Here is a 25737-nt window from a genome sequence, read left to right as displayed (position 1 = left end):
ACCACCCCAGCGCGTTGATGTCAGTTCATTACTTTCTGCCTATGCACAGATCTGGAGAAGAGCTACCCTCACTTGCTTTTTGACTGACTTCAACCTTTATATAGACGTTTTGACCCTATTGGTGTGTCAATGTCTTGCTGTAAGACCGTTTTCAAGTTGTGTGAATCCTGTCATGATGTCGGTGACAGGTCCGCACCCCGTGTGCTTGTGGTGCCTGGAGCACGACCACGGCCCGAAGTCGTGCTCCAAGTGCAGGGAGCGATCCATAAAGCTCATGGCGGCCCAGCACTCGGCTGTGCATTGCTCCCGATCTCGTTTGAGAGGAAGGTTACAACACTGCTTGCGGACCCACCACCATTCGTCTTCCTCCCACTCAAAGTCCTCTGGACAATCAGATCACAAGAAGAAGTCGAAGAAGAACAAATGCTCTTCAACTTCACCCCATCACTCAGATGATGCAACGCAAGAGGAGCATCTACGCTTCGGATCCTGTTTCTGGGTCGGCTCCATGCCTCCCCAAGTTTCCGGGAGCCAGAGCCACCCCTGTCTAACTCAGAGAGTTTTACTAGGCCATGCGCCTCATTTTTGGGCAGACCGACCCTCCTGTGATGGCATCTGGCCCAGGAGGGTCAGAAGGGGCCCCCTTGGGTTCCACATCAGCAGCATCTGTTCCGGAAGGTGCCTCTGGACCCGTTATTGGATCCGTGCAGTCACATGTTGTGCCATTGCGGCCTTCCACAGCGCTGGCAAAGGTGTCGACGCCAGTCGAGCCCACCATCGATCCTGGAGTCAGATCGACATCGCTAGACGCCGACTCAGTCTTCGACAGGGCTTATGTTCCCCAGGTTGGATCCTTATACTTATGGGTAAGGGGAGAGTGTGCTGGACCTTATAGTATTCCAGCTAGATGATCCAGAACAAGGGAGCTGTGACTCCCGAAACACGTTGGGTGATTTTGGTTTTGCCGATGAAACCAATTTGAAAAGGAGACATTGAGTGACTGAGATGTTTTTTTCTGTTTGAGAGGAAACACAAGGATTAATATATATATATATATATATATATATATATATATATATATATATATATATATATATATATATATATATATATTAAAACAACTGATAAACCATTAAAAAAAAAGAAAAACGTACCTTCTGATTCTGTGTTCAGGCAATTGTTATTCAGGCAAAATCGATGTTTAGACAGTAGTTGTTCAGTACTTCGTTGTAGAGACTTTTTAGTTGTTTAGCACTAGTGGTTTAGGCAATTAGTTGTTTAGGACCTAGGTGTTTCTCACATATTCAACCTATATGTTGTCGAACATCGGAAGAAGTCACAGACCTCCTATGAGTGTCGCTGCCACTCCAAGTGTAGGGTGTAGACCTGTTCCCGCTCTCAAGGCAGATCCCTCAACAGGTCTTCCTCGCAGTCAAAGTTATGCAGTACTCCGAAGACCAAGTCAAAGAGGAAACACAAGAAGGGAAAATGGTACTCTACCCCATTGCCACTTTCTAACTTGTCAAAAGGGCTTCAAAGTGCAATGCGATGTGGCTCTCTATGAAAGATTGAGGAGCCTATCCCACAGTTCATCCCGATGCTCCCTGGGTTTCGCAGGACATCAATGTTTCAGTAGGTCTAAGCCTTTAAAGAGGCCATGCTGCATTTTTTTCTTTATTTTCTTGCCAGTTGGGTTTCAGGCAGTGGATCCATCCTCAGTGCTCTACCTGCCCCTGGGACCTACCCCTGATTATGCACCAGATCCTGTTCAGAATTCCATTCCGGTCATTGAAATGTGAGGTGGATCCAGTGTCCAACCCCAATCCAAATCTTTCTCGATCCTGACTGAGGTTGTGCTCCAGCACATCTGGTTCCTATGCAACCTGATTCTGACCATGCACTTCCATTGCCATGGAGCTTCTCTAAAAGGCTCTAGCAGATTTTTCTTCCAGTTTTTACCAGTGTTTACCATCCCTCCAAGATGACAATGGAAATAATTGGCATGATTTATGATGATGACAGTTTGAACATAGATTTACAAGAGGCTAGTGGCTTTGATACTTCTCCTGATATAGGGTGGTTCCCCCCCTTGGGCCTCCAAAGGAAGAAAGTGCTTCATTTACTCCAGTAATCAGATGTGCTGTAGAGGGCCTGAACTTACAGGTAACTTCTGTTTAAGTTAAGACAAACGTCCTGACTGCAGTTCTTCATCTTGGGCCTACTTACCCTGAGCTTTTGCACCCATTCATCAAAGCAAAGCCCCAATTGATATTCTTGTGAGTACTTGGTCTAACCCTTGCTCTTGCCAACCAGTGAACAGACAGGTGGCAATGCACCACAGATCAGCTCCCAGCGACTTTACCCTGGTCCAAGCTTCTACAAACAAAGTGAATCCTAATTCTTTCCCCACAAGCAGCACCCCCTGCCCTTTAAATCCCCAATCACCATCCGGACAGGGAGTCAAAAAGGATTGAGGCATGTAGGAAATTAATGTTCTCTTTGGCCTGCCTAGCCCTGAGGTTGTTCAACACAGATACATGCCCACACTCTGGGACACGTTCAGTCAGATCTTGCCAAAGTATTCATAATTATGTTGTATTGAGTGCTCAAATTAATCTCAGCCACACAGGCCGCGTCCCAGTCCATAAATATTTGGCACACCATGCAACTTCAGTTTGGACCCAGACGTGCAAATCAGTCTTGATCCTTGAACAGTCCAGCCAGTACTGCCAGACCTGGTTCTCTCTGAACAGGAGCACAAGCAACTGAAGACTGGTTTCATCTTGGTGGGGGCCTGTCAGTCAAGCGCAGCTTGGTTCCAGTGGCACAGTGATCACCAGATTCCCTGTTTGGGCATGCTAGTCACACTGAAGTCTACAAAACAGCAAGATCTTTCCAGCAGTCCCTGGAGATTTTAGGGCCTTCTTGGCTCAAACCATTCAGCATGATCAGGATAAAGCTAAGCATGTGATTTGGGCTAGTCTGGCTACTACTCCTGTTTAGCAGTCAGTACTAGTGTGGTGCTTAGTCACCACAAATGGTTTCGATCCACAGGTTTTTCTGGAGATGGGCAAACATTCCTTATGGATATACTTTTTGATGGATCATGTCTTTTTTGCAAGGAAAGCAAAGCCACAGCATGTTCTCTGGACCTTTCAAACCCTGCTAAATCTTCTCAGTCACCCTTTTTTGTGGCATCAGCCACCAAGCTACTTTAGTTTGCACTTAACCTGATCCAAGTATACGGTAGTAGGCAGGTTCCAATATTTTCTCCTAGGCTGGCAATTCATCACTTCTAACAGCTGGGTCATCCAAATCTTCCGGCAAGGCTGCACCCTTCCATTACTTTTTGACCCACAACAGCTTCCTCCCACATCAGAGAGGCTTTCAGTGGAGTACCTATCTACTTTTCTGCAAGCGGTGCGAGCTGTACTTTCCAGTGGAGCCATTGAGAGGGTGCTGGAATCCAAAATAGGGACAGGTTGTTACTTCTGCTATAACCTTGTGCTGAAGGACTGAGGCGGCCTTTCTATTTTAGAGCTTTGCCCTTTGAATGCCTTCCAGTGTGAATAATTCAAAATGCTCATACTTACCAAGGTTATCTCTGCCCTAGATCTGGGCAACTGCATGGTAGCCTTGGACCTGTAGGACATGTACTTTCATAAGCTGTTTTGCAATCCCACAGCTATTACCTACAGTTTAAGGTCAGCTAGGAGCTTTTTCAGTTTAACCTGTTCCCCTTCAGATTTACAAGTGCTGCTCGGAAGTGAATGAAAGTAGTGGCGGTTTTGCAGCCCATTTTCAGAGGTTAGGGATTCCAATTTTCTCATACCTCAGCAACTGGATGATGAAGGTAGGCTCACCATAGTCAGTCGTGTGAACCATCTCCAGATGACAGCAGACCTCCTGACATCATTGGTGATCTTGATCAACGAGCCAAAGTCACATCTGAGTCCCTCACAGAGGATTTCTTTTAAACTATGTTGGACAGGCCAGGCTCTAAGCACCAGCATCAATATCAGGCAACTTGCTTGGATGTGTCTACCAGGTTCCCCTGGGATGTCCAAGCATCATTGATGGGCATGCTGTTTACCAGAGCCAACTTCTTTGGTGAGAAGGTAGATTCAGCTCTGAAATGCGTTAAGGATAGCCAGTCCATGGCTCGTTCTCTGTGGGTTACTTTACTCTGTTTGCAAGTTACTTCTGGAGTACAGGATGTTCTGAGGCTACTAGAGAGGTCTTGCTTACCAAAGGAGGCAGGCCCCAAACCTTTCCATTTTTTTTATGGCTCCAAATGGACAGATTGGGCAGCCGCAGCAGCAGTCCTCTTCCTCCTTACCTGCTGCAACTGCTACCAAGTTGTTTTAATTTCCCCTCGGTCTCCACAGGAGTCAGAATTTGATTTTGGCTACACTGCTGGTTTGCAGTTATCCAGTGGTGGCCCACTGGTCCTTCAGGTCGTTCAGTTTAGGGATGCTTTCCCCTTTTTGTCTACCACTCCCCACAACTCTACAATTTACAGCCATACATTGATGGATTATGCTGCAAATCTGGCCTAGGTTGTCAAGATTCTGCTTGTCAAGGGTGTGATTGAAGTGGTTCCCAAGATGAAGAGGATCACAAGTCTTGGTACCCAAAAAGGATAGGAGGGGAAGTTGGTGCAGGCTGAGGTTGATCTTAGATCTCAGACTTCTAAACACCTTCATCAGAAAGGACATGTTCAAGAAGCTGGCAATGGCACAGGTCATGGTGACCTTAAAAATCCAAGAGACCGAATTTTGTCCTAGGACATTATACTTTAATGAGGAGTGCTGCTACCCACAGGCATTAACTCCTATTTTTATGCAGTTTGACCACTTCTAGTTCATTGGCCTGCTCTTTGGACTTACCTCATCTGCATGGGGGTTCATGGAAGTGATTAGTTTACCCACACCTTGACGACTATCTTTTAAGGGTGAATTTGGCTCAGACATTCCCAGACCACAGTTCCATTGTGGCCACCCTTGATCTGTCATCAGTGAGCTGAAATTCCATCTTTTGGTTTTTGCAGAGGTTTACTTTAAAATTACCATCCTGAATACGGTGGCTTATAAGTTCTTTCCATATCTGCACTGAGTTCAGGACATTCAGGGTTGGATTGCAATATTCTGGGTTTGTGCCTTGATTCAGACCTGGATGGTTCAAAGGGTTCTTGATCTTCTGGCCTTGTGCATGCTGCTGGTTCCTGATGCTCGTTGGCACATGCAGACTATGCAGGGAAGCCTTTGCCTGCTATGGGCCAAACACTAAAAGTTCCTCTCGGCCAACATCTGCATATTGGAAGAGGCAGCACATGATCTTCAGTGGTGCGTCACAGATGCCAACCTGACATGCAATGAGCCATTCTGCCAGCCCCATCCAAAGCTCAGAGTAGTGATGAACATGCCTTCTCTCAGCTGGGGACGTCACCTGACCTACGTGAAGCAATGTCTCCATATGTACGAAGCTGGCTTTCTATATGATGCACTAAAAAGAAGTACACTATGCAGCGGGTCCAGTGGATCCCCAATTGGTTGACAGAGGCAAAGTACATAACACTAATGCTCTCTTTTGTGATCGTGTGGGTGAGCAGTTAGGTTTATCAGAGGGTAATGCTAAGCGTTTATGGTACTCAGAGAGGCAATAAATGAGACACACGCCAAGAATAAATCTGAGACCAATTTAGAAAACTAACACTTCTTTATATATATATATATATATATATATATATATATATATATATATATATATATATTTTGAAACCAAAGCCTTTACTAAAGAGTAAATACTGTTTTGTCTTTAAAAGGTGCAGGTAGGTAAAGAGTTCAAACCTGTGCTCCTTTACCCCCAGTGCAATCCCATGGAGAGAAAAGTCAACAGTGCATAAATGTAAGTACAGTCAGTTTTGGGGGTTCCCCTTCTGTAATTAGAGATGTAGAGCCCAAGGTTCAAAGTACAACCAGCAGTTCATATGTAGCTCCCCGAATTCAATTGGGAGCAGGGTGCTCGTATGGCAGGGCGCACTACAAAGAAGGAGGGCCACCTAAAAACAGGCTGCACAAGGTGACTTGGGGACAAGTCAGCGAGCTCCCAAATAGGGGCTTGGGTCGCAAGGGGCTTTAGAGCAAGGGGGCACAGTCGGTTTTACGGGATCCAGGCCCGGCCACTCGGGTGCAGAGTGGATAGAGCAGCTGGGCTTTGTGCGCAAAAGAGCTCTTCCCAGTCAGGGACAACCAGCTGGCAGGGGGAAATCAGGACAGCTGGGTCACTCACATAGTGGGTCTCAGTGATGCTGATGCCCATCAATGGCTGCTTGTCCTGGTGCAATAAGAATCCCGACTGGACCCTCATTGTTAGTGCTTGGTGCAGGGCACCTGGTACCGATGGGATTAGTGATGCACTGCTCTGGTGGGTCCTGCTGTCGTCACACTTGCTGAGGTGGTGGGGGCGATCTTGGTCCTCCAGAGCCACGGGTACCTCCTTCTGGTTGTGTGCAGCTTTGGTCAGGGCCAGGGAGCTGCAAGGCAGTGGACCAGACTTTGCAGGGAAGGAGCTCTTCTAATCCAAGGGAAACTGGTGGTGGTTTTGAAATGCTGGTAGACTCCCCGAAGCTTTGGTAGTTCTCCAGCTTGCAGGACGAGTCACTCTGTTGTGATTGTCGTGAAAATTGCAGGCAGGTTTTTGCGCCAAAATGTCTGCAACTCTTCGGCTGTTCTTGCTAGGCAGTGGCTTTTCTTCGCCATCCTTCTCTTGATCCGTCAAATCACAGTTCTTGGATTGAGGGGTACCACCTAAATACTCAATTTAGGGGCGTTACGAGGAGTGCCAGGTAGCAGTCAATGGTGTCCACATCCGCTCAGCCACCTTAGGGTTCGGACTGGCATGATTTTGGGCCCACCTCCTAATCTTACTAATTTTCCTGCCTGTCCTGCCACCAAAAAGTGAGGTCAGGACATTGGGGTTGGTCATCTCCGCCATCTGGAGAAAGACCTGGGTCACATTACAAAGGCAGCTAGTCCTTTGAAGCTTCCCGCTCTAGGATGTCCATTCTGCCTGGAAGTGGTGGTAACACCTCCGACCAGAACAGGCTTTTGTTCCTGGCCTCTGAGAGCACTGGCACTCACCTCAGGAGGTTAGAAATCTGTCTAGGGTGGATGCACTGGTTTAGACCAGTCAGTTAACAGACCAGCAGTCAGGTAGGTTTTCAGGGGCACCTCTAAGGTGCCCTCTGGGTGTCTGTATTAATAAATCGGTCACTAGATTTAGTGAGGGTTTATTAATATGAGATATTTCATACCAGACATCCCTATGCTAGAGCAAGCCATCATGTTATAGGGGAGCTCGTATTGACCGTGTCCAGCACATACAGATAAAATGGCTTCCCTGCACACTTACTGTGTCAAAGAAGTCAAAGAATCAGCAGACATAGTAGGGGAATATTTGTTCATGCATATAAGTCCTCACTCGTAATATAATGCATCTTGCCTTATGGCTGAAGGCTTGTTTTAGGGCTCACTTACAGCGCAAGGAGTATTTTAGGGGACATGGCACACAAGTGTGTGCCATGCTGTGTTTTAAATTTTGGGAGCACCTTGTCACGCAGCCTGCAATGGCAGTCTGCATAAGGTTTGTCCTGGGTCCGTCAGAGTGGCACAAGTTGACCTGCAGCTCTGAGGGGCCCTCTTCAGTACCCATGCATTAGGTACCACTGGTACCATTTACTAGGGACTTACAGAGGTTCCAAAGGGCCTGGTCACTTGGAGATCAAGTGATAGGTGTCTTCTTTTAGGGAAGGAACACTGGCAGCACTGGGAACCTGGTTAGCAGGAACCCAGTGCACTTCAGTCAAAGCTGCACTTAAAAACAAGCAAAAAGTTGGGGGGTACTGCAACCAGAACCCAGCTCCCTACGCCATATCAATTGTGTGAATCTTTGCGCTGCCTGTCTGGCCCTCAAGGCTTTTCTGCCTTCTATCAGAGGCAGGTCAGTCCAGGTCCTAATGTAAAACACCAACACTATACAACACTGCAACAGGCAAGGTGGTGTGGCAGTCCAGTGGCCTCTGACTAGAGGCTCAGACTACCAGGTTCTGGGTCCCCACTGGTTCTCACAGACTGTCAGTAATCTGGTAACAATGCTCAGTGTTCGGCAGTTTGCGCCCCAGTTTTTCTTCCTCTGTCTCTCTGGGAGACATATTACCCATTTGGTGGAATTCCAGCCTTCTTTTTGTTCCCACCCCTGCGGTGGATCCCATGAATCCTGAAGGTCAAAAGGGGCTGGGTCCAGCTCACATTAGTAGTCCTGGACAGGGCTCAGGCACCCCTATCTCCTGCATATGAGCATCTTCCCTTCACTTCATCTTAGGCAGATCTCCTGTCCCAATGGATGGCAGAGGTCTGGGAAAATAAACAGAATCCTGTGGCTTCAGCCTTCCATCTGAGGTGTTTTGATGTGATTCTGGCTGCCTATCATCCATTCAAGAAGCCCACCTGTTCTGGCAGCTACTCTAAGTTGTTACTTAGTGTGCAGGCAGGTGATTGATGCTTTTCAGGCCAAGTTGTATGATGTTCTTTTGCATGTTTTTTCTGTGGTCCAGGAAGGCCTTGCGGTGGGCACAAGTAAAGGCTACTTACCATCTACTTTTACCCTTCTTCATTTGCCTGCTCAGCCATCTCTATAGTCAAGTCATCGGTTGTGATGCATTACTTCAGTTATTTTCTTTTTCATCTGTATTGGTGTTTGTACCTATACACAGTTGTACCCAAAGACTTTAGCCCCTCAGTGTAGGAAAGTACCATCGTTTTGGCATGTTACCCCCATTTTCTGCCTGATGTCAGTGTGTTTGAGTGTGTTCACTGAGATCCTGTCATATTTCACCCAACATTGACATACTGGTCCCCCCCTCCCCCCCCCCCCCCATGTAAGGCTTTAGTATATGGCTCCTAGGTACCCAGGGCATTTGGGTTCCAGGGCATCCCTACAGGCTGCAGCATTTCTTTTGCCACCTGTTGGGGACCCATACAAAGGCTGCTACAAGACTGCCATTGCAGCCTGTGTGAAATGGTGCATGCACCCTTTCACTGCCATTTACACCGCACCAGGTCACTCATAAGTCACCCTTATGCAGGCCTCCCTGCCCTAAAGGCAGGGTGCAGAGTACCTGTGTGAGGGCACCCCTCCATTAGCAGAGGTGCCCCCACACAACCTCCAGGACCATTTTCCCAGACTTTGTGATTGCAGGGACGCCATTTTACGCATGCCCTGGACATAGGTCACCACCTATGTCCAGCTTCACCATAGCAACTCTGAATATAGCCATGTTTAGTATCAAACATGTTGGAATCATACCCCAAGGCTTTTGCAAGCATTGTTTGTATGTTTTCATGCACTCTGGAGGCTCTTTAGGGGACCCCCAGTATTGCCATTACAGCCTTCTGAATTGTTCCAGGTAGCCCCAGCTGCTGCCACCTCACAGGCCGGTTTCTACCCTCCTGTTGCTCAAGCAGCTCGAGCCCAGGAAGGCAGAACAAAGGATTTCCTTTGGGACAGGGATGTTACACCCTCTCCGATTGGAAATAGGTGTTACAGGCATGAGAGGGGGAGCCTCCCAGAGCCTCTGGAAATGCTTTGAAGGGCACATTTGGTGCCCTCTTTGCATAATCCAGTCTACACTGGTTCCGGGACCCCCACTCCCTGCTCTGGCGCGAAACTGGACAAAGGAAAGGGGGTGACCACTCCCCTGTCCATCACCACCCCAGGGGTAGTGCTCAGAGCTCCTCCAGAAGGTCCCTGGATTTTGCCATCTTGCATTCCAAGTTGGCAGGGCACTCTGGGAGCATCTGAGTGGCCAGTGCCAGCAGGTGACGTCAGAGCCCTCCCCTGATAGGTGCTTACTTCTGTAGCTGACCAATCCCACTTTCAGGGTTATTTAGGGTCTCTCTCTTGGGTGGTTCTTGAGATTCGAATTGCAAGACTCCAGCAGGAATCCTCTGCAACCTCTACTTCTCCTTCTTATCGAATAAACTGCATCTGGACCCCCAGGAACTCTACAGCTGCAACAAAGAAGCAAAGGTGACTTCTGCAACATTGTATCTTCAGTTCCTGCCAGCAACTGTAACTGTTTCCCGGTCGTGCCTCCTCAGAGGACAGCCTGTCTTGAGCCTGCACTAGAAGAGCGAAGGAATCTCTCTTGGAGTGAAGGAGTCACTCCCTGCACCAGCAGGCACCCCTCTGCAGCATCGACCGGTGGCGTGGGTCCCCTCGCCTGACTAAGTGCGTGGATCCAGCATCACGGGTGGTGGACTGAAGTCGTCCCGACCGTCCTGACGTCCTACTGTTCAAGTTTGGTGGAGGTAAAAGCTTGCCTCCCCACTCAAGACAGTACCCCCGTGCACTGTTTTGCAGTTGCCAAGGCTTGTTGGCATCCTTCCACGAAGGTATTCATGAAGCTCCGGCCCCAGCACTCTATTCTGCAACGCACAGCTTCCTGCGTGGTTCTCCAGCGGCGTGGGGCTCTTTGTCGCAGTCCTGTGTGGGCCTCCTTCTGCACCTTTTCTTTCCCCATGGAGTGGGACTCCTGTGCGTGCTGCCTGGTCTTCTGAGGGCTCTCTGAGTTGCTGAGAGCCCCCTTTGACTTTTTGATTCCCTCCTGGGTAGAGTCTGCCAGGTCCCTGCCGGTCCCCGGCACCGCCATCTTCTGCTAACCGCGACCTTTGCATGTGCCAAGGCTTGTTGGCAGAATCCAACAACGCAAATCAGACTGCAATTATCCATCCGGCGTGTGACATCATCTGCACCAACCAGGAACCAGCATCCGTCTTCTTGGGTGCAGTACTGATTGTTGTTCTTCACCAGTGGTTCTTCATTTGCAACGTCATTCCAGTTATCAGGGGCTCCTGTTCTCCCTGGACCTTTCAGTGCTTCTTGGACTTGGTCCCATTCTTCCACGGGTCTTCAGGTCAAGGAATCCATTGTCGGTGTCTTGCAGTCTCTTCTGGTTCTTTCATAATCTTCTTTCTCATGTTCTTGTGTGTTCTAGGAAAGTTACTGTGATTTACTCTTGCTTTCCAGGGATGGGGTGGGTTATATTACTTACCTTTGGTGTTTTCTAATACTCCCAGCCACCTCTCTACACACTACACTTGCCTGGGTGGGAGACCGACTTTCGCATTCGACTCTTTAGTATATGGTTTGTGCTCCTCCTAGGCACAGTTCTAACTAAAGTTATTTTCACTATTTGCACTGTTTTTTAACTGTTTTACTGCTATTTCTGCATACTAGAGAATATCATTGTGTATTACTTACCTAAGGGAATATAGTCTCTATGGTATTTTTGGCAGTTGTCACCAAAATAAAGTACCTATATATTTGTAACACTGAGTATTTTCTTTCATGTGTGTGAATACTGTGTGACTTCAGTGGTATTGCATGAACTTTGCATGTCCCCTAGTTAGGCCTTGGTTGCTCATCCACACTACCCCTAGAGAGCCTGGCTTCTAGACACTGACTACTTTACACTAATAAGGGATAACTGGACCTGGTATAAGGTGTAAGTACCCACTACAAACCAGGCCAGCCTCCTACACTCAAGATGATTATTCTTATTGCCTTCATGTTTCATCTGTGAATTGTGGGCGTAATCTGTTCTGCTGCCATATACCACCTTTTCCCAAAAAGCTTTAATTATATTTATATAGGGCATACTACCCCTGACAAGGTGTCGAATTGCTTTCCGGCGAGTGGCACGTCAGTTGGTACATCAGACCCATGCCTCTTTTCTTCATTTGGTTCACTCCATTACACTCCACACATTCTACACTTCGCAAGATCTCTCCAAGGAGGACAAGAGAATGCACCAGTTGGATCCTAGGCTGGTCCTTATTTTTTCTAAATAGATAGGACTCCGGAGCACTGGGCAGGTGATGAACTCTGTCAATTTTGCCAGTTCAAATAAAGACTGTACAGAAACTGAGCTTATTGAGGTGGACCGTTCTTTGCTTTAGGCTGGACTGTGCTCTGGCAAAAAAAAAAAAAAAAAACTTCTGAGTGCCTTTGTGCTCATTACACCAGGGCGAAGGCCTCAAATATGGCCATATCTAGAGATGTTTGACAGAGCAGTGCCATAGCAATGAGCAGGTCCACAGGGAGGGTCATTGTGGTTGGTTGTGTAGGAAGCTGGCCTGGTGTGTGGTGGACACCTATGGATTTTGCACCTTATACCAGGTCCAGGCAACCCTCATTAGTTAGTGAAACAGTGTCTAGGAAGCAAGGATTCTCTAGTGGTAGCTGTGGTGAGCAGCTAAGACTTATCTAGGAGGAGTGTAAAGCACCTGCAATACCACAGTAGTCACAAAGAAACTTATCTCACATGAAAGGAACCACACAATGTTGCAAAAATAAAGGTACTTTATTACAGTAACACTGAACTAGATTACTTATAGGCAGACAACCAACTGGAGGTAAGTATACACTATATATACACGGTAAGTATTAGGAATAAGCATAGAAAAACAACAACCATTGGCAGGAAATAGCAGAAAATAGCTAGGGCCCTATGGTGGGCGCCAAACCATATACTAAAATGGAATGCGAAGTTAGGTCCCCCACCCAAGATTGTGGAGTAGTTGGGAGGTAGCTGGCAGAACTTGGGAACCCCAAAGGTGAATACCTAGATCTAGTCTGGACGTTGTTGCCTTAGGTTCTTGCAGATACAGGGGAGTGACTCCTCCCCGCCAAGGGAGATTCCTTCTTGCTTCTTTGGTGCAGCTGAAGTCTTGACGACCCAGAGGATGCACAGCCATGGAAATGAAGCAATTGCTGGAGGGAGCCAGAGAAACGATATTGCAAGGCGAGGTCATTTTTTGGAGGTACAGACATGTTTGGTTCCTGTGAAGTCCAGCAGCAGTTCTGGTGGGCAGGAACAGAAGAGGTCGATGCAGAGTCCTGGTGGAGTCTTGCATGCCAAATCTGGGGACCCACCTGCAAGGGAGTCCCTAAATAGCCCTAACAGGGGGCTTTATCACTCTGCAGGGTGACCACCTATCATAGGGGGTCACTGATGTCAGTTACCTGTCCTGACCAACCAGATGCTCTTAGGGGCCTCTGCACATCTTGTTTCCTAGATAGCAGAATCAGGTAGCCATCTGGAGGAGCTATAGGCACCACCACTGGGTGGTGATGGACAGGGGAGTGGTCACTCCCCTTTCCTTTGTGTGGTTTCGCGCCATAACAGGGACCAGGGTCCCTAGACTGGGGCAAACCGGATTATGCAAGGAGGACACCAAATGTGCCCTTCAAAGCAAGCCAGTGGTGTGGGGAGGCTACCCCTCCCCGGCCCATTAACATTTATTTCCAAAAGAAAGGTTAATGTATCCCCTTTCCCACAGGAAATCTTTTGTTATGCCTTCCCCTGCTTGAGCTGGTCAAGCAGCAGGAATGCAAAGACCAGTCTGAGGGCCTGCAGCAGCATGGGCAGCTCGCAAAACCCTAAAAGAGTGGTAGGAGCAATACTAGGGGTCCGCTAAGGAGCCCCTGGAGTACATGGAATCATGCACCAATACTTGCATTAGTATTGGGGTATGATTCTGACATGTTTTGTATCCAAACATGCCTAGGTTTGGAGATACCATTACGTAGCTGGACCTGTGTTCAGTACACAGGTAAAATGCCTTTCCTGCACTCACGAAGTCTAGTGCATTAGAACTGGAGTTCGTAAGGGGCACTTCTGCTCACGCAGGGGTGCCCTCAGGCACAGGCACCTGCACCCTGCCCTTTGGGCTGAAAGGGCCTACCATAGTGGTGACTTACAGTGACCTGGTGTAGTGACCAGCAGTGAAAGCGTGCATGCACCTTTTCACACAGGCTGCAAATGGCAGCCCTGCAGACAGTTTGCATAGGCTCCCTTGGGTGGCATAATACATGCCACAGCCCATAGGGGGACCCCTGGTGTACCAGTGCCCTGGGTACCTAAGTACCATATACTAGAGACTTACAGGGGTACACCAGTATGACAAATTTGGGGTGTACAGGGTACCAAAGCAACCACATTTGGAGGAGAGGGCACAATCACTGGTGTCATGGTTAGCAGGATTCCAGTGAAAACAGTCTATGCACACTATAATGGGCAAACGGTGGGGGTAACCATGTCAAAAAGAGTGGTTTTCCTACAGCTTGGTCCTATAGACGTGCCGGTTTAAAGTCCATTCCTCAAACTCAGCACCTATCTGACAGGGAGTGTGCTGCTTTGGTATTGATTCAAATGGTGAAAAATGTGCAGTTAAAAGTATTCATTGGAAAAACAAATTACTTCCTTCCTTAACAGTCTTTCTGGAGGATAATCCACTCATATGCCTTACTACACAGCCACCTCCCCATGGAGGAGACTTAACTTCTGAGTTTTAAAGTCCTCAGGTAGATTTCATAAACTCACAATGTCTTAACTTGTTTGCTCTGATGTCCCGTGCCCAGGAGAGGTGCCTGTTTGCAGCTTAGTGCAGGTTGAACGGAGTCTGCATTGAGTGAGATTGGGCTACTTATTAGATCAAGTGTAGTGTCTGGGGTTTCAAAAGCTCATGAATCTGTGTTCGGAGAGTATTCACCAAGTGTTAGCTAAGGAAAGCAACATGTTTGAGAAGACCTTATACACTACATCTGTTTAGAGATTCTGCTAGTTAAGGACCAAATGTAATTGGTCACTGTCTTGCAGAATGTTTTGAAAATAAAGAATTAAACTTTAAATTTTCACTTACCAGCTTTCTTTTTATCCCATCTAGAATTCTTGGACAAAAACGATCATTCCTTAGCCTCTGCTGTTTTCGCTTCATCCTCCAATAGTTTTCCAATTGCCATCATGCAGGTGAATACCACTGGGCAGAGGGAGGAGTACCTACTGTGCTTCCATGGTAAGTCAGGTACTCGATGTTCAAAGTTTGAATCTTTGCTATGCTTTCTGACACAAACATAACTGTTAGCAGTTCACTTGAGCAAGACTTAGTTGCTGCTGGCATGTGGGAGGCAAATAAGACCCATGCCAGTGAAAGTGGTTTCCTTTCATATGTAAAAACTCAATTGAAAGAAAAAGTTCCAATTATGCACTCCACTTTCCCATAGATAATTGATCCTTGGATCTCAACTTAGCATGCAACATGGGTACATTCTGTTCTTGAGTGCTTGTATAACAATCATTAAGCCACTTGTCATCCAACAAGTCAGCCCTACAAATGCACTGCTTAAAAACAGCAATATTTCTGAATCATTCACTTCGTGATACATTGATGGTTTCTATAGTCTTTTTTTTATTATTTTATTGAACAAAGCAGATGCAGAGCAGAGTACACACCTATCAGACCTCTTATTGTTCGAGTCATTGACTAGTATTAGGTTGAAAAACAAGGTCAATGTCTATACATCTTCATTGCTTTCTCTAGAATTTGGTGTTTTTGTGGATTCTTATGGAAGGCGAAGCCGAACAGAAGATCTGAAGTGGAGTCGGTTGCCTCTAGCTTTCGGTAAGTGATAATATTCTTCTTTCAAGAACACTCCAGTATACAGTTCTGTCCACTGCTGCATAATTTGTCCACAGGTGTAACCAAATGTTTTGTATGAGTAGCATGTTTGTTTCTTTTTGATACAAAGACACTGTAAATGTTGTATCTGATAGAGACTTCTAGCTGCAGATTCCTTACCTTTGGAATTTCCAGGTTTCAGCTTAGACTCTGGAACTTTCGCTGAGCAATACCCTTGCTCGTGCCGTCAGGTGGCATCGTACAGATCTGTGTGGCACTGTTGGAGCCATCTGTGACGTCACGGTTGCCTATAGAGGCACCACCTAGGCGTGCGTACGTCATTTCTTTTCCTTCCGCGCCGGGTAAGTGCAGATCTGGAACAGAGCTACCCTCTGTCTTTTTTGACAGGCCTTTTTTGACCTTTTTGTCGAGATTTTTTGTGTCTGTGCGAGGATGACCTTGAGAAAGGCTGAATTCAAGCCGTGTGGTGCCTGCCATCACGGGACTGCTCCAGGAGCCCCAAGTCGTCTTCATCCCACTCGAGATCCTCCGGGCACTCGGGGACAAGAAGAAGATGAAGTCCAAGCAGACTTTGCCTTGTCCATCGGCCGACTAGGTGACTCTGGAACGTCGACTATCCGGGCACGGTTCCACAGAACAAATGCCAGGGCCAACTCCAAGCATTCCTCCCTTTCCAGAAGCCAGAGCACCTCCCCCCCCCCCCCTTCAGGAGTTTTATGAGGCCATGCGTCTTGTATTTGAGCGGCCAGGTCCCGCTGGCACACCTTTGGGCCCTGCGGGTTGGCAGAGGCCCCATCAGGTTCCACGGCAGCAGGTCCGGCCTCATCTTTGATGGGGCCTCGTAGATTTGGAATGGCCCCAGCTTCACACAGTTGACCTTCTCCAGCACCGCAATAGACATCAACACTCCCGGCGCTACTGGTGGCGCGAGCCACATTCTTATCACCGATGATCCTGAGCCAGAACGACACCAACAGTGTTGGCGCCCAGAGGTGCCAAATCTATGATTGAGCATTTACTTGAACTGGCGAGGAATGGGAGGGGTCTTTGGACCCCTGGAAACCCAAATAGAACCATTGGACTAGTATGAGGAACTGGGAGAGGCCAGTGGACTGGACACCTCTCCATATGGTGACTTGCTCTCCCCTTCTATGGTGGCTACGGAGGAGGGTGTATCATATGCAATGGTGATGTGTAGGGCAGTAGAGGTCCTTGACCTCGAAGTGCCGTCATGCGGATCAGGGCTAACTTCCTGACAGAGGTGCTTCAGGCCGGGGTTTCACATCAGAACCGATGTTGCCGTTCAATGGAGCCCTCACTGATGTCCTGCTGGGGACGTGGTCCAAACCCAGCAGTGTATCCTGTAAACAGGACAGTTGGCCGTCGCCCGGCACCATGCAGCTCTAGTTTCCTCACACAACACCCCATCTCAGAGAGCTTGGTAGTCCAAGCATCTGTTTCCCATGGCGCCTTCCCTTCTGCACCTCCAGGTAGGGAATTCAAGAGGCTGGATCAGTTTGGGAAGAAAATGTTTTCTTCCAACAGCCTGCCATTGAGGTTGGTAAACACCTCATTGAGCCGTTTTTCCCACACTTGGTGCTACATCAGGTCCCGGAGGATGCGCAGGCCATTCTCTCCCAAGCAGTTAAGGACGGTAGCGATGCAGTGAAGTTTACCATAAGGTGGGGTTTTGACACGACTGACTTGCTGGGTAGAGCGATTTAATCTAGAGTGGACTTTCGATGCCACGCCTGGCTTACGTACATCTGGCTTTTCGGGGTCGTCCAGGCAAACCTCATGGATATGCCCTTCGAAGAGTCCTGCCTATTTGGCAAAAATGCATACTCGGCGCTGGAGTGCTTTAAGGACTCCCGGGCTACGGCCAAGCCTTGGGCCTCTCGGCAACCCCTCGCCAGTAGTCTGTCACCCCTTTCGTAGCTTCGGAAGGGGCGTGGCACCACGCCATTCACAGAGCGACCAGCCACCATCCTGCGTCAGAACAACAGCTTGTGCAGGGACGAGGTTGTGGTGCCTCCAAGCCCAGAAGGTCTGGCTAGAAGTCATCCACCACATAGCCCCCCCACTTCTACAGCGACCAAGCCCTAGTGTGATTCTGCAAGACCATGTATGTCCAGTTGGAGGGAGGATTTAATTTCATCTCCCTCACTGGCTGTTCATAACATTGGACAAATGGGTCTTGTAGATCATGCAGAAGGGTTATTCCCTCCCCTTCCAGTCTTTCTTTCTCCCAGTGCTTCCCTCAAAACAACGACTGATGGAGAATCACTTAGTTTTGCTCTGCGAGGAAGTTGCGGCTCTTGGCCAAGGGAGCCATAGAAAAGGTCCAGATATCGGAAGCAGGCAGTGGTTGATATTCCTTCTCCTTTCTGATACCCAAGAAGAACAAGGGTCTTTGCCTTTTTCTGGATTTACGGGACATCAATCTCTTCCTCAAAAAGGAGAAAGTCAAAATGCTTACTCTTGCTCAGGTTTTGTCTGCCCTATACCAAGGAGACTATGGGAGCAATAGACTTGCAGGAAGCGTATTTCCATATCCCCATCCTGCCTGCCCACAGGAGTTACCTACGGTTCGGGGTAGACCACAAGCACTTTCAGTTTACTGTGCTCCCCTTTGGCCTTACCAGTAACCTTCGGGTGTTCACCAAGATGATGTCAGTGGTTCCAGCTCGTCTGCTCACATTAGGGGTTTCAGTCCTCCCCTACCTCGAAAACTGGCTGTTGAAGGCTCCTTCACCCCAGGAGAAGCAATGGCAGGCCTGCAGACACAGTTTGCATGGGTTACCCTTGGTAGCACATTACATGCTGCAGCCAATGTCGGTCCTCTGGTGTACCAATGCCCTGGGTACCAAAGTACCATATACTAGGGACTTAAATGGGTGCACCAGTATTCCAATAGTGGGGCGTAAAGGTTTGGCAGCGACCAAATTTAGAGGGAAGAGCACAGGCACTGGGGTCCTGATTAGCAGGATCCCAGTGCACTACAGTCTAAACACAGACACCAGGCAAAAAAAAAGTGGGGGCAGGGAGGAAATACAACCAGAACCCAGCTTACTACATCCACATCCCTGGACTCATTCCCTTCTGCAACCCCAGATAAGGAATCCAAGAGGCTGGATCAACTTGGAAAGAATGTTTTCTTCCTCCAGCCTGGCACTCTGGTCCATGAACACTGAACATTGAATTCCTTTTGGGCAGTTACACCCATACTTTATGGGACACAGTTGCGCAGGTGCTGCCACAGGTCCTGGAGGAGCCCCAGGCTATTCTCTCCCAAGCTATTGCTGACTGGAGAGATGCAGCGAAGTTCACAATATGATGTGTGCTGGATACGACCGACTCACTAGGAAGATTGGTTACATCAACGGTGACCTTGAGAAGCCGCGCCTGGCTGAAGAAGTCTAGCTTTTCGGGGGATGTCCAATCCACCCTTATGGACATGTCCTTCAATGGCACCCATCTCTTTGGAGACAAAGGGGAGACTGTGCTCGAGGGCTTGAAGGTGTCCTGGGCTATGGCCAGGTCCTTGGGCCTTGCAGCTGCCCCTCGCCCTCTCAGTCTGCTTTTCACCCCTCCTGTGGCTACGAAAGAGGTGCCCAACCACGTCTGTTCCCCTGCAGCCACCTTGCCGCGTATGCTGCCTAGACTCTGCGTGGCCGGGGCTGTGGGATCCAACGTCCTTGTGAATCAGCAAGCCAGCAGTCTAGCCAGTCCATCATCTTCCCCTGACACTCCCCTACTGCGGCACCCCTGCCCCCCACCAGGCTGGGGCCTCCGACATTCCTAGTCTGACGCTTCCGCACCCGGGACCAGTCGGAGGCAGTTTGCCATCACCTGCTACACTGGCAGTCCATTACGTCAGACAGGTTGGTTTTGCAACTAGTCCGAAGGGGCTACTCCCTTCTCTTCGAGACTGCCCCTCCATCCATGCCACCATCCTGTGGTGGAGGATCACCTGGCACTTCTCTGCGAGGATGTTATGGTTCACTTGGCCAAGGGAGCCAAATAGACAGGGTCCCTGTGCCAGGCGTAGGTTATTATTGTTATTCTTGCTACTTTCCGATGCACGAAAAGGACAAGGGCCTCTGCCCTTTCCTAGACCTTCGGTCCCTCAATCTCTTCTCAAGAAGCTGTTCAAAATGCTGACTGGCTCAGGTTCTATCTGCCCTTGACCCAGGAGACTGAATGGTAGCATTGGGTTTGCAGGACGCATATTTCCTTAGTCCTGTCCTGTCTGCCCACAGACATTACTTGCAGTCAGGGTAGGGCACGTGCCTTTTCATTTCACTACGCTCCCCTTTGGCCTAACCTGTGCCCCTCAGGTGTTCACCAAGGTGATGGCGGTGATTGCAGCTCATCTGCACAGGTGAGGATTTTCATTCTTCCCCTTCCTTTCCGACTGGGTGTTGAAGGCAGGCTCCCCACAGGCTGTCTCCCACCTGTAGACTACAGGGAACCACCTGCATTCACTGTGGTTCGATACAGAAGTGCTGAAGTCGCACCTGACTCCCTCTCAGACACTTTCTTTCATCTGAGCTCTTCTGGGCATGGTGCAGTTTCGGGCTTATCCTCCCAAGTGGCGAGTCCAGAATATTCAGTCTATGATACCGATGTTTCAGCCTCTATCCTGTATTTCAGTGAGAATGACTCTGAGGCTGCTGGGCCTCATGGCCTTCTGAAGCCTGCTGGTGGCACATGCCAGATGGCATATGCGGGCTCTCTAGTGGGACCTGAAGTTCCAGTTGGAGAGGCATCAGGGGAATCTCTCCGACATGGTTCAGATCTCAGAGGAAACTGCACAATATCTGCAGTGGTAACTCTTGAACCGTGATTGGGTCGGACAGAGGCAGATCCCTTTCCCCAACCAGATCTGACAATGGTGAAAGATGCGTTCCTCCTGGGATGGGGCAGACACTTGGGAGAAGTGGAGATCTGAGGCACCTGGTCTCTGGTGGAGTTTGGCTCCACATCAGTCTTTGGAACACAGAGAGAACAGACTGATATGGAAAGCATTCCTTCCCTCTCTCAAATGGAAAGTAGTACAGGTTTTCACAGATAACGCCACTACCATGTGATACTGCAACAAGTGGGGTGGGGTCATTGGCCCTTTGTGAGGAGGCGCTGTGCCTTTGGATATGACTTGGACAACAGGGCATTTCCCTGGTGGTTCAACACCTTGCGGGCTCTCTAAACATGAGTGGCCAAACTCAGCTAATAATGCCTGGTTGGTCATGAATGGCGTTTTCATTTAGAGGTAGCGCAAGGTCTCTTTCAGCAGTGGAGGGGGTGTTGGTTAGATCTGTTCGCCTCCGCAGAGAACGGGCAATGTCAGCAATTTTGCGCTTTAGAGTTTCCAATGTGACACTCGCTCAGTTTCGCTTTTTACCTCAAGTGGAGCTCAGGTCTTCTGTATGCCTTGCCGCCCACACTACTTCTGTTTGGAGTTTTCAAGAAGATCTAGAACAGGGCCAGGTAATCCTTGTTGCTCCAGAACTGGGCACGAAGAGTCTGGTATCCCGAGCTATTGAGCGTGGCCATCAATCCTCCAATCACACTGCCCTTTCAGGAGGATCCAGTCTTCACCTTCTTGCTTGGAGATTGAGCGGCAGCGATTGACAGCTTTTGACCTTCCACCCAAAGTATGTAATTTTATCTTGCCAGCCAGGCGTCTCTTTACCAAAATGGTATACGTCTGTCATTGGCACAAATTTGTGGAAGGGTGTCAGACAAGTCTTTTGCACCCCCTCTCTGCCCCTCTTTCTAATATTCTCTTGTATATGCTTTCTTTGGCTCAGCAGGGCTCTCCTTTGGGCACCCTCTGTTATCTCTGCATTGCTAAGGATACCTGATTAAGCATCTTTGTTTGTTACTAGGTTCTTTAAGGATCTAAACCACATTTTCTCCATCATCATTCATCATGCCACAATGGGATTTGAATTTGGTTCTGACTTTTCTCATGTGTTCTCCGGACCCAGATTTGACACTTGTAATGAATGCATCTCTTCTGGGCTAGGGAGGCCACCTTGGAGAGGTGGAGATCAGAGACCTCTGACAGAGGCTCGACTCTACATCAATTTGTTGAAGTTTATGGTGATTCCTTGGCACTTAAGGCCTTCCTTCCTAATATTAGAGGAAGGTTGGTGCATTTGCTTTCGGAAAACACCACTGCCATCTGTTTCTGCAACAGTCAGGGCGCGGTTGGGCTTTGAGCCCCATGTCTACCCCCTGGAAGCAGCTGAGCCATCAAGGAATTTCTCTGGTGGTAAACCTCCGGTTGGCATCTCTAAATGCAAGAGCAGATGAACTCTGCTGCTGAGGCTTGGCGGATCACGAATGGCAGTTGCACCCGGGGGTGGCACAGGGCATCTTCTGTCAGCTCGATCTTTTTACCACAACAGAGAAAATGCAATGTCAGCAGTTTTGTGTGTTGGAATTTCCAAGGCTACACGCTCGCTCACACTCTCGCTTCCTCTCCCTCTCTATCCCTCTCTCTCTCCCTTTCTCTCTTCCTCTCTCTCTCTCTTCCCTCGCCCCCCTTTTATCTACAGTGGAGCAAATGGGACTCCTGTATGCTTACCCCCACTGCTCCCTCTCCTGTCCAGAATTCTGAATATCAGGAACGACTGAGCCGAAGTCATCCTAGTGGCACTGGATTCAGTCAGAAGGGTGTGGGACCTTCAACTCCTGGGCATGAGCATTTGTCCTCCGATCAAGCTGCTGCTTCTGGAGGATCTTTTGTCACAGCAGCTCAACAGGATACCGTACCCGGACCTGTTCAATTTGCATCTCCTTGCTCGAATATCGAGTGGCAGCAGTTGACTTCTTTCGACCTTCCTCCTGAGTTTGTTGATGTCTATTTAGTGGTGAGGCATCCCACCTCAAAATAGCGTATGCCAGCTACTGTGATAAGTTTGTGGGTTGGTGCAGCACACAACATACGGCCACTGCAAGCCTAGTTGTTGGTTGTTGTTTATTTTATTTTTTTTGCCTCTGGCCCAGCAAGGACTTGTTTTAGGCACTTTGAAAGACTATTAGTCGGATTTTTGTGGTGGCCGCATCAGCCTTTTCTTAAATTTAAGTTGTTTTTTTGTGATGAGATGTTTGAAAGGTTTACAGCATTTGTTTCTTCAAATATCTTTTGTGAGACCTCAGTGCGATTCGAACTTAGTTCTCACTTTTTGATGTGCACCCCTTTTAGCCGCTGCACAGGTATCCATTAAGACTCCTGACATTGAAACCAGTTATCATTGTAATAATAATTGGCAAGGTGCATAAGCAAGCTTCAGGCTCTTTATGTCAATCCATATAGAACTTTCTTCCCAGGTAAGTTGGTGTTGAGGACCAGAGCTTCCTTTCAACCGAGGGCGGTTACTCCATTTCATGTCTGGCAGGCTATCACCCTTTTGATATTTCTTGTCCTACTTCCTCCCTCGAAGGAGGAAGAGAGATTTAATTGTTTGGACCCCAAGAAGTCCAGGTCATGTCTGCCCTAAACCATAGAGACTGGATGGTGGTGTTGGGACCCGCAGGACGCTTATTTCCATATTCTTGTCCTGACGGCATACAGGCACTTTCTGTGGTTCATAGTGTGCTAGGGGCATTTTTAATGTACAGCGCCTTCTTTTTAGCTCCCTTTTGAGCTCACCAGTGTTCCTCTGGTCTTCACAAAAGTAATGGTGGTTGTCGCAGCACACCTTGGGGTACCAGTCTTCCACTAACTCAATGACTGGTGGTTGATGGTGCATTTGCCCTAGTTAGTTGTAAACCTCCTCCAAATGACAGTGAACCTCCTAACTTCATTTGGGTTCACTATCCACATGCTACAGTCACATCTGTCTCCTTTGCAGACACTTTCATTCATCTGAGCCATTTTGGACATTATACAGTTTCGTACCTTTCTCTGGGAGTTGAGATCCAGGATATTTGGGGTATGATCATAATGTTTTTGCCTCTGTCGTGGATATCAGTAGGGATGAGTCTGAGGCTTCCAGGATTTCCGTTTTTTTGCCGGTGCAACATGCCAGATGGCACATGCAGGCTCTGCAACTAGAGCTTGAATCCAAGTGTGCATAGCACCAGCATCTGTCTTCTGATCAAGCTGCAGCTTCAGGAGAATCTTCTGTTGCAGCAACCGGGCCTCCACTCTTTGTACCTCCAAGCGTAGAAATTGTGCAGTGGTTGTTACTCTCCTTTGATCTTCCTTCTGAAGTCATTAATGTTATTGTGGCAGCCAAATGACCATATACAAAACGGTGTACACCAAGTGCTGTGACAAGTTTGAAGTGTTGTTTGTTTTGTCATTGACCCAGCAGGGACTTGCATTGTGTGCTCTGGACGTAACGGTTAAGTCCTGGGCAGCACAGCTCGGGTGCCCAGGACGTAACCGTTACTTCCAAGTAGGGGCCCTCGTGGGAAGTGCTAGTGCTCCCCCCCCGGGGCTTCGCACCCCCTTCTCCTGGGCAGGGATGGAAGGGGAATCGCTTCCCCTTCCACTCCGCCCGCCCCACCCTCCCCTCCCCCCAACCCACTTGTGGCGTCTGAGGACGTCAGCACAAGATCGCACTCTGACCTCATCAGAGGCCTGCCCCTTCCAGTGCGGATCAGAGGAGAAATGCTTTTGCATTTCTCCTCTGGTTCACGTGGAGGGGCCGAGAAAGGCATCAAAAGAAAGGAGAAAGGCCTTTCCTTTCCTTTGATGTCTTAGCATTTCTGCTGCCCAATCGCGATGCGATCAGGCAGCAGAAATGTCACTAGACACCAGGGAATTTTGTGTTTTTTTCGTTTTATTGAATAAGGGGAGCAGCCCCTTGGGCAAGGGCTGCTCCACAGGGTGGCAATTTATTTTTAGGCCATTTCTGCCCCCTCTCTACCCCTACCTCCCCCCAGGGGGGGGGTCAGATGGGCCTATTATAATTAGGCTGATCTGCGCCCGGGGGAGAAACCACTAGACAACAGGGATTTTTTTTTATTGTCTTTAGGCCATTTCTACCAGGGGTTTTTATTTTTTTGCATCAATTTCACGCAAGGGGAACGACCTTTAGGCAAGGGTTGTTCCTATTGGGGGTAAATATATTTTAGGAGATCGGCCATTCGGGCCATGAGAGCTTGGCTAACTCTCAAAATCGTCCCACTTGGAATGCACATTTTGGACTTTGGGATGCTGCCACGTAGAAAAATCCACAAGACCTAGACACTTCTGAAAACTAAGCATCTGGGTGAGTCAAGGGTGGTGTGCTTCACATGCACCCCACACCATTTTCTTAACCATAGTGCCCTGCTAACCTACAACTTTGCTGGAAATCACACATTTTTCCCACATTTTTATGATGGAACCTTCCAGAATCTGCAGGAATCCCCAAAATTCCTACCACCCAGCATTGTCTCATCTATACTGATAACAATTCTGCTGCACTTATAAGCCTAAAAATCTTTTTTTCAAACTACCCTTTTGGACCCGCTTTGGTTTTCCCTCAATTTAGACATGTTTTGGCTCTTCCCTGTCACAGTCACTTGGCCCACCTATACAAGTGAGGTATCATTTTTACCGGGGGACTGAGGGGAACGTTGGGTGGTAGAAAATTCGTCCCGGAGCAGTGATCACACACAGAAATGTGGGAAAAATGTTATTTTTTTTGCTAGATTTGAGGTTTGCTGAGGATTCTGGGTAAGAAAACATTGGGGGATCAACGCAAGTCACACCTCCTTGGACTCCCTCAGGTGTCTAGTTTTCAGAAATGTCAGGGTTTGGTAGGTTTCCCTAAATGCCTGTTGAGCCCAGGACCAAAAACACAGATGCCCCCGCAAAAAACAGGTAGTTTTGTATTTCATAATTTTGATGTGTCCAGCTAGTGTTTTGCAGCATTTCCTTTCGTGGGCACTAGGCCTGTCCAGCCGGCTGAGCTAGTGGCCAAAATCCACAGCTAGGCACTTTCCAAAAAACAGCTCTGTTTTCTTTGGGAAAATGTGATGTGTCCACGTTGCGTTTCCTGTCGCGAGCCTTCGGCCTACCCACGCAAGTGAGGTACCATTTTTATCAGGAGACTTGGGGGAACACAGAATAGCAAAACAAGAGTTATTGCCCCTTGTCTTTCTCTACATTTTTTCCTCCCAAATGTAAGACAGTGTGTAAAAAAGATGTCTATTTGAGAAATGCCCTATAATTCAAATGCTAGTATGG

The 25737-nt window shown here is 48.4% G+C and overlaps 1 protein-coding gene across 2 annotated transcripts in view; it reads left to right on the top strand.

Moving 5' to 3' along the window:
- The window catches only part of CIT (citron rho-interacting serine/threonine kinase), a 1039445-nt gene that overhangs the window by 952514 nt on the left and 61194 nt on the right, over positions 1-25737 (top strand). For both annotated transcript variants that reach the window (XM_069215034.1, XM_069215033.1), the window contains 2 exons: positions 14790-14918; positions 15444-15524. In XM_069215034.1, coding sequence (XP_069071135.1) covers positions 14790-14918; positions 15444-15524 — 210 coding nt within the window. The remainder of the gene's footprint in view (positions 1-14789; positions 14919-15443; positions 15525-25737) is intronic.

The sequence above is a fragment of the Pleurodeles waltl genome, chromosome 11, assembly GCF_031143425.1.
Source record: "Pleurodeles waltl isolate 20211129_DDA chromosome 11, aPleWal1.hap1.20221129, whole genome shotgun sequence".
In the NCBI taxonomy this organism is placed as follows: Eukaryota; Metazoa; Chordata; class Amphibia; order Caudata; family Salamandridae; genus Pleurodeles; species Pleurodeles waltl.
The sequence above is the reverse complement of the archived record's forward strand: the minus strand, read 5'-3'. Positions and strand labels throughout refer to the sequence as shown.